General features: G+C 33.2%; 1 protein-coding gene across 1 annotated transcript; it reads right to left on the bottom strand.

Annotated features, from left to right (window-relative positions):
• Positions 1–3,359: 3,359 nt before the first annotated feature.
• Positions 3,360–7,854, bottom strand: LOC115951349 (homeobox-leucine zipper protein ATHB-22-like). The gene is made up of 3 exons (XM_031068563.1): positions 7,751–7,854; positions 6,405–6,739; positions 3,360–3,653 (listed from the first exon to the last, which is right to left on the bottom strand). Exons 1-3 carry the CDS (start codon positions 7,839–7,841, stop codon positions 3,399–3,401), a joined length of 681 nt encoding a protein of 226 aa, XP_030924423.1. The 5' UTR covers positions 7,842–7,854; the 3' UTR covers positions 3,360–3,398.
• Positions 7,855–8,647: the final 793 nt, after the last annotated feature.

Raw genomic sequence — 8,647 nt, 5'->3', positions numbered from 1 at the left:
AGTATATGGATTCCACACAACTATAAAATCTACGTACCGGAAGAGATGATATGTACATATTTGATGCAAAAGATAACCATCGATGAGAAAAAGGGTAACATGATGATAATCCTTTGCCCTTGCCGGTGTATATGTTTTCCTGTATGTGGATAAGTAGGCCAGATGATGGCAGACTAATGTACAACACTGGCGTTTTCAGAAGTGGTTTGTTGGTCCACGAGACAAAAGCCAGTTTGTAGAACTTGGACTGTAAATGGATCAGAAGTGGTTGATACATCTTGAAGGAAGCATTTATATCAATAAGAAGCACTAATTTTCAGTGAATTTTACCCAATATAAAGAGAAGACCATCCATATGTACATAGGAGATGTGTAACGAAATCCATCTGTGTTACACTTATGCATGTCCAGTGTTAATTAATTTGTGTAAGCCAGACATTTACATTTACATGCAAATGCTACAAAGAGAAACTTTGGATGGCTATTTATCCCCCATCACATAGTCCCTTCACACTATTCACATTCATCTTGCTTGGTTCTTTGACTGTACTTTTTTTTTACTCAAGGATGTGCATTCAAGTTTAATAAAAAAAATAGTGGACCCCTTAAATAGTTTGTTTTAGAAACTTATAGAGCGCCCATTTTAATTTCACTGTGTTAAATCAGGTCCTCGTAGGGGATATGATGAACCCTTGTTTCATCATTTGAATTGAGGACAATGCTTTTATGTATGTTTTGTACGCTGCCATTACCACCACCTCTGGAAAAACTTCACAAAGTCAGAGGCCTATTGAATACTCTAGTCAGGTGAGGACAATGCTTTTATGTGAATCTGAAGAATTGAATTGGACTACAGTGTATTGCAAGTGCAGCCTCAGTAAACTTTGTTTTTTTTTTTTTTTTTTTGGAAACTTCAAACCTCAATTAGGTGGTAAATAATGGAGTTTGTAGCAGAAATATCCGAGACTTTACGAGTCCAACACTGGAAACTACAGAGTGGGGAGTCAGAGAGACATATATGCCCGCTCTCTCAGAGTGGTCATAATTCATGAAGAGCTAGGGTAACTTTTCGAAGGGCTAGGTTTTTGAAGAATTTTTACACAATAACTTTGGTTCTGCATGTCCACCATTCTGTTCCTAAATGTGGGTATACCCCGCAACGTATGCTAATAAGTCATATCATTGCGGGTCTAGGACTACCTAAACAAGGCTTCAAAGCCCCTGTTTGTCGTGTTTTGGGCTATTTGAATTAAAGGAAATTTTTTTTACACTATAGTTTTTGGCATTTTTGTTCTCTCTCTCTCTCTCTCTCTCTCTCTCTCTCTCTCTCTCTCTCTCTCTCTCTCTCTCTCAAAAGAGAAGTTTCAAAAAAATGGTGGTGGTTAATGACTTGATATGTTTTTCTTTCTTAGATCAATTGGAAATCATGTTGCTATATATGCATTTTTATTGTTTTATAGTTCCATCGAACTAATGAAGTGATGTAGTTTTGGTTTACACAATAAGAAAAAGGGAAATTTCTATTAGAGACACTCATTTATAGTAATGTACACACATACAAGTGTAGTTTTGGTTGGTACAATAAGAAAAAAAGAAAAAGGGAAATTTATGTTGTACACATTCATTTAATTTTTTTAACAAAAATTGTGATTTGAAGTCATGATTTTCAAGTTGAAAATCATATTTGAAGTCATGATTTTTGTGCCAAAGTGGGTGGGTGGGTGAGTTTGTGTAAGTGAGTGTGTAAAATAGACATTACTCTAAGAATAGTAAGGGGATTAAACTAACACGTTTAAAAGTATGAGGTTAGGGGGTTTATAAAAAAGAAAAACCTTTTTCTTTGAATTAATGAATTCCTAGTAGTTAGATTAAAAAAAAATGTACTGTGGAAATTCTTTTAGACATTACAGTTTGGATTGGCTAGCTCTTTTTAGATTTAGAGACGACTTTGTTTACAAGGCAGTGTGATTAGAATTCCATCTTTTTCTCCTTTTGTATTTGCATGTGTTGTCATAGGATTTTCTTTGGTTTTGTTAGAATTATAGAATAATTCAATTGTACTCTATGCAAATAAATTGTATATGAGGTGTCTTTATTTAGGAGGCATATATGTTCCTCAAAAAAAACAAAAACAAACAGGAGGCACTTAGAGCTCAATGGACTTCGTAACACTGGGCATATATATTAAGGACTGATTGTGATAAACTTAGAATTAGTGGTCTCCTTAGCTCAGAGTGGGTGGACTATGGTATTAAAACAAGGAGAATAATTTGTTAGTGATGGTCGAGCTATGCATCACAAATAGCAAGTTAGCAAGGCTGATTAGAGAGTATTAAGCCTAGTAGGACATCTAACCTGATCATATGTAAGCTCGACTAACTGCACGAAATTTATATAGTTGAGTAAGGTAATCAATTAATTAAGAGTCCAGTCAACTAACTCGGTTATATTCAAGTTACTCTAAAGAAGGAAACTATTTGGTTAGCAAACAATAATAACCTTGATCTACAAGAGTTCTTGATGTGTTTCGCAAGTAAATTAAAAGGAAGATCTCTGGTAGAAAATCTAACTTGAGGTCTCATTCAAGTTCAACCATATGTAATTAGGGCTCTACATCAGGTTGTAGGTATATATGCTCATATTTTGCAAATATAATTCTCTAAAACTTGAGTGTAAAAAAAGATAGAGATAACCCTCTCTAACTTCAGCATTGGAGAGCCCAAAACCAACATCACACTGATGCTCTATGAACATGTCTACCTTATTTTGTAGTTGTCTGTGATCCATATTAGTTTTGCAGTAACTGTGTTACCTAATTTCACTAGAGGCTTCACTAAACCAATGAATAAGTTGGGCTAAATATGTTCCCAAAAGTGTTGGGATATTTAATTTATGGTTTAGATTAAATATTAAAATGAGTCTTAGTTTATAATCCAAGTTATCTAATTTTAAACATGACTAGCACTCGTAATTTAGGTACCTTTAAAATATAACTAATTTGGTATTTTATAGCAACAAACGCATGCCATATAATTAAAAATCAAAATAAAACAAATAAGAAACTAAAAACCATCAGAGAGTAACCATGACAATTAGAGCATATCATAAAAGTAAATAAGTTAATGATTGTTCTGGAGACGACATAGTGTCTCTTTAGTTTCTTCAACTCTGCAGTGCTCTCAGTAGGGAAACTTAAGTACTCACTCTGATTCTCTACTAAGCTAAACTCACACTAACACAGACTATATGGACAACTAAGAAAAACCTGTTACACACGTGTGGATGCACATACTGTTAAAATGAATTGAACTCATCATGACGAGTTCAGTTCATTTTTGGCCAATGTGTGGATCTACACACTCTGTGTAATAAGCACCGCCCCAAATAAAAGATTCTCGTTACGAGGGATAGGAAGGCAGACCAGCCCAGTAAGCTGGTGATAATGCTACTGGGTTATACTCTTCGACACTGAAGAGAAAGTTGCAGTCTGCAATTTGATGATGGCCGGTTCCTCTTGGTTTGCTATTACAGCCATTAATGGCCACAGATGTGCTCTCTACTGTTTCTTCCCCAGAGATTTCTGTGTAGCCTGTTGTCGACACTTGTTTCCTCGCAGCTTGCTCTCTCTGCAGCATTGCTTTCAATTTCATAACCTGCACCACCAACCCAACTTTAAATGGTATAAACTGAAACAAACGCGTACATTAATTTATATCCAAATCTGATCGATGTTTTTACTTTTTACAATCCTTATTTAATATGTCATGTAATGGACAAAAAATAGGCGGCTCGTAGTAGCGCCATCAAGCACTTGAAGGAAACTAACAATTTTTTAAAACGTTGGACACCGACAAGAAGGACACGTACAATATGTTTTCCAAAACGTTGGGTCCATACACCCTCTTGACCCGACCCGAACAGAAGAGCTATGGGCGGGTTAATTGGAACTTCGGGTCGGGCTCGGGCATTGCCTCTGGATTTTTCAGGTTTGGGGTGGTATAAGGTGTAACCCGACCCGCCCGATTTTTTTTTAATCCTCTCTTGAGTTTTTACACCTTTTGGTGAGCTTAATGATATATTCTCAAACGGACCAAAAAAGAATTGTTTTTTGAAAATTTTTATTTCCGATTATAAATTAAAATGTTTCTAAAAAAAAAAAAAAGATTATAAATTAAACAAAATTCCTATTATAGATTTCCCTCTTATTTCAATTTCAAGTTTAAAATTTTGACCAAATCTCCACATTTAAAACCCAAACATCTTTTATACTTTCCATGTTTTATTTCCAATTCAAATTTGAATTAAACTTTAAAAAGAAATTCCTTGGTATTAATGATCTAACTTATTTGAGAAAAGACTCAAGCACTTATTAAAAATTTTCTCAATAGAAATGTCAACCTAAATTTTACTTTAAGAGCTTAATTCCAATGGAAACAAACAAAATTTACACACAGTATTTGTGTGTGTGCTTCTATATATAGACATATATTTACACACATATTTTGATATAATATACAGTTGTTTCCAACTATGCATACATATATTGTCATATACACGTACAATTAAGATGCAAGGATAATGTATTCAATGCCTAGTTGACTAGTTCATCAACATACTGAAGGATGTGATCAATCTCGAAGCTTTTATTACGCTTTGATTTATTTATTTATTTTAAATAATTTGATAGTTAGTACAATGCAAGATTTGAATCCTAATTATTCTCGTAAGAACAACAAAAATTTAGCTAAAATGTTATTAGTTGAAAAATGTTGATTATTCAAATAAAATTTCTACTAGTTTTTTTAAGGGGTAAAAAAGCCCACCTTTGTATAATAACTTGAAAGCATTACCAACATGTATTGACATAATAAGAACATTGTAAAATTTTAAAAAATATATATATATATATATATATATATATTGTAACCCCAACCTCCCTCCTTTTTTCTTTTCTTTTTTTTTTAATAATTTTTTTCCATTCTAAAAGATTTGTAGAATTAAGATTTTTCTGTGAATATTGTGAAATTGTGAGAGAAGACAAGAACATATATGTAGGGTCTGTTCGGTTATCGCTTATTGTTGAAAACTGAAAACTGAAAACACTGTAATAAAATAATTTTTAAATATGTGAATAGTATTATAGAACCTAATTTAAAATTTTTTTTTACTAAAAAAAAGTACTTACGAGTTTCGTAAACAGTATATAAGACCTCTTATTTTTCAGCCACACAAAAAATGTGCGTTCCAAATGCACACGTACTCGACATAAACTTTTAATTTTAATTCAAAGCAATACGAACGTGGTGTACGATAAACGTCCTAGATGTGTCCCACAGGTTTTATCTCACACGCGAGCGCGTTTAGGAGAAAGGTACCTCCAATCCAAATGAGTTTCCAAGCAAGCATTGCATGGTGTATACACCATGATGAAAAGGATGGCTCATTGTTTTATTTGAATTGAATAGGGGGACATGCAAACTATTGAAATCACTAAAATCTTCAGATCCTGTCTCCACAAGCAATAATAAAAAAACAAAAATGCAAGTGCCTCTCATAATCAGGCACTTGGTCACAATCGTTATACGAGTGGTTGATTGTGAGTAACAAAGAAAAAATAAATAATAAGTTTGTATGATAGTGACAAACAATTAATTACAGTCTAACTACTGTATAGAAAGTTGTGGCAAACTATGTGTTTATGTTTGGTATTACTACTAGCATTATTGAACAAAAAAGGAACACTGATTTTTATTTTCAATAATAAAAAAAATAATAAACTAAGAGGATCACTGTTTTTGTGGATTCGTTGTGCCAAAGTGATGTCTCATCATTTCTCAACAAACTTGAAAAAATTCAAAGGTGGAATGGTGAAAAAGGATTCACACAGTAGATGATAGTAACTATGTATGGTATAATACATTTTCAAGTTGAAAATCTCCAACTAAAATGTATGATATAATACTTTTTGAAGCTGAAAATCTCCAACTAAAAATAGATAACAAAAAATGAGGTAAAAATTTAAAATTTATGATTAAAAAGAAAAAGAAAATGTTTTCCTTCAAAACTCTAATCTATTATGTGTTGATTAATTTATAAAATTATCATCTATTAAATCATACAAATCGATCGTTAAACCTTTTTAAATAAGTTACATGATTTATGTATTTAAAAGTACACGTAAATAATATTTTAAATTATCACAGAGCGACTGCATATAACTTGTTTCAAAGAAAATTTCTCCAAACCGATATCGAGAGTATACTCTTTCAAAGGGGGGAAAAATAATAAAAGAGATAGAATACTAATATACTATCTCTATAGATTCAAGATTGCATGGGTAATAGTAAAAGTGAGCTTTTTCACCAGTGTAAAGCAGCAAAATAATATTAGAGAGTAAGGCTAACCTCTTCTTGAAGTTTCAGCTTCTCCGTAGAGATGGCATCATACTCTTGCTTAAGCACAGCATATTGGTGCTCGAGCTGCTTATTCTTCCTCCTAGCCCGCCTGTTTTGGAACCAAACTGCAATCTGGCGAGGCGGCAGCCCGAGCTCCTCGGACAGCTTGATCTTTCTATCAGGATCTAGCTTTTTCTCCTCCTGGAAGCTTCTCTCAAGTGAATCTAGCTGATCACTCGTCAATCGCTTCTTCTTCTCCTGGCAGCTGCCAAAGTTGTTCTTCTCCATTGCTGGCAACAACCCGTGCCCCGAGTCCACCATTCCCGGATGCTTCACCTCCATTCCTGAGCGTAAAGGGAGCATATTTAGGGTGTGTTTGGATATCATTTATTACTGAAAATTAAAAATTAAAAACTGAAAATATTGTAGCAAAATAATTTTTAAATGTGTAAATAGTACCGAGAGACTCATTGTTAATAAAAATTTTGCTGAAAAAAAAGATTTGTAAGTCCTATAAACAGTGTATAGGATCTACTAAAAAACCATGAAACGCTCTTCTAAAAAAAAAAAAAAAAAGGTGAAACGCAAATGCTAATCGTGGTCACTGTATCCAAATGGATACTTAGTGTAATATTATGCTAAGAAATGAAGTTTCTTTGATACTGAATACACTTTTAAATTTATAATATTTTTAAACCTTGAAATAAATCTATCTTAATAGTTCAGATCTTTTTCCTCTTGCTTGATTCCCATTTTTAGTTTTATATTGTATACTTCAAAACATGTTTTTTTTTTTTTTAATTTAATTATTGCAACAAGTTTATTTAAATTATATAAAAAAAAAGTGAGTGAATGAGTGAGGGAATTTGTATTATGATTTTTCTTATAAAGTAAACTAAGTAATGTTATTGATCTATAAGGCCCTTGTAAATCTGTCAATGCACTTCCAAGTGTAGTAGTGTTAAAACATGTTTGTGAGCTCCAATCACCACCACCCTTTACTCCTTGAGTCCTTGACTTCTCTAAGAAAGCACAGTGAGTTGGTCAAACATAGGTTATTATTATTATTATTATTATTATTATCATAAAAAAAATATATAAAAAGACAAAATTAAAAGGAGGAGAGGACTCGATCAGACTGATTAAGCAACTTATAATGTGAAGTTACTGAAGTAGAATATAAGGGAGTTAGAATTTAGTCCATGGTGGAATTATAAATAAGACCTAGTGTGGTAATAAAAACGAAAGGCACCACCTGAAGTACTCTTTCAAGTTCCCAGCATAGAAAAATAAAAGAAATACAGAACGATATTTGAGAATAAACTCAATATACGTAGTGAGAAGATTGGGTGTACCTAGATATGGGTCGTAGTTATAGTTGTAGAGGAAGTTTAAAGAAGGTTCTGGTCGAGGAACAAAGGGTCTTAAGCTCCCAGTCCAGTCCATATTGGCCTCCACTTTCTGTTGGACCACAAAGAGAAAGATAAGTCGAGGATGAAATTGAGTTCGAGTAAGTTTCTATTCTTCCTCTTTTAGGGTGCCAAAAAGAGAGTGAGGACTGAGCTGATACGTAGTGAGAGAGAGAGAGAGTGAGGTTCTTTTGCAGCCACACTTTTGGGGTGCAACAAAGTTATATGTTCAATTTTATGGAGAGAAAAAGAAGGAAACAAAGAAAGAGAGAGAGGTTTTGATACTAGAAAGAAGTCAGGAGGCGTGAGAAAGGAAGGCATATGTCAGTTCCATAGAAGCAGGAGTATTGGGACCAGATTGAGACCTTTGATCCCACCCTTACCTATTCTTCCATTTATATCAATATCCAACCGACAAATCTCTCTCTCTCTCTCTAAATAAAGAGGAATGGGTTAAATTTGTTACGTACATCTATTTTACACACTCCAAAAAGCAACTGAAATATTAAAGTAGTCTCAATTTCAATTTTTTGGGAGTGTGTATGAAATAATTTGTTAACTATGCTTAAGTTTATTAAACTCGTTAAGAAGGAATCAAACCGACCCAATACATTAAGAAATAACAAAAGCTAATAAAAAAACACACCTTTAATGAAATGTTAGGCGACTTCCCAAAAAAAGCCAATTGATTGAATAAATATTCAACCTTAACCAATGTATTTCAACACTCATTAACCAGGTTCTATAAAAGAGAGAGTGTTTATAGCAATACTACAATTTTGCTAGTTATCATTTATAAACTGATGTGTCATCCATTGCAAAACAGTAAGTCAACATTTTAGA

Source organism: Quercus lobata, chromosome 7 (genome assembly GCF_001633185.2).
Source record: "Quercus lobata isolate SW786 chromosome 7, ValleyOak3.0 Primary Assembly, whole genome shotgun sequence".
NCBI classification, from domain to species: Eukaryota; Viridiplantae; Streptophyta; class Magnoliopsida; order Fagales; family Fagaceae; genus Quercus; species Quercus lobata.
The sequence above is the reverse complement of the archived record's forward strand: the minus strand, read 5'-3'. Positions and strand labels throughout refer to the sequence as shown.

Coding starts and splice junctions, on each gene's coding strand:
- LOC115951349 (XM_031068563.1), bottom strand. CDS start 7,841: ATGGACTGGACTGGGAGCTTAAGACCCTTTGTTCCTCGACCAGAACCT. Junction 6,740..7,750: donor TAACTACGACCCATATCTAG/GTACACCCAATC, acceptor CTTTACGCTCAG/GAATGGAGGTGAAGCATCCG. Junction 3,654..6,404: donor AGCTGAAACTTCAAGAAGAG/GTTAGCCTTACT, acceptor TTGGTGGTGCAG/GTTATGAAATTGAAAGCAAT.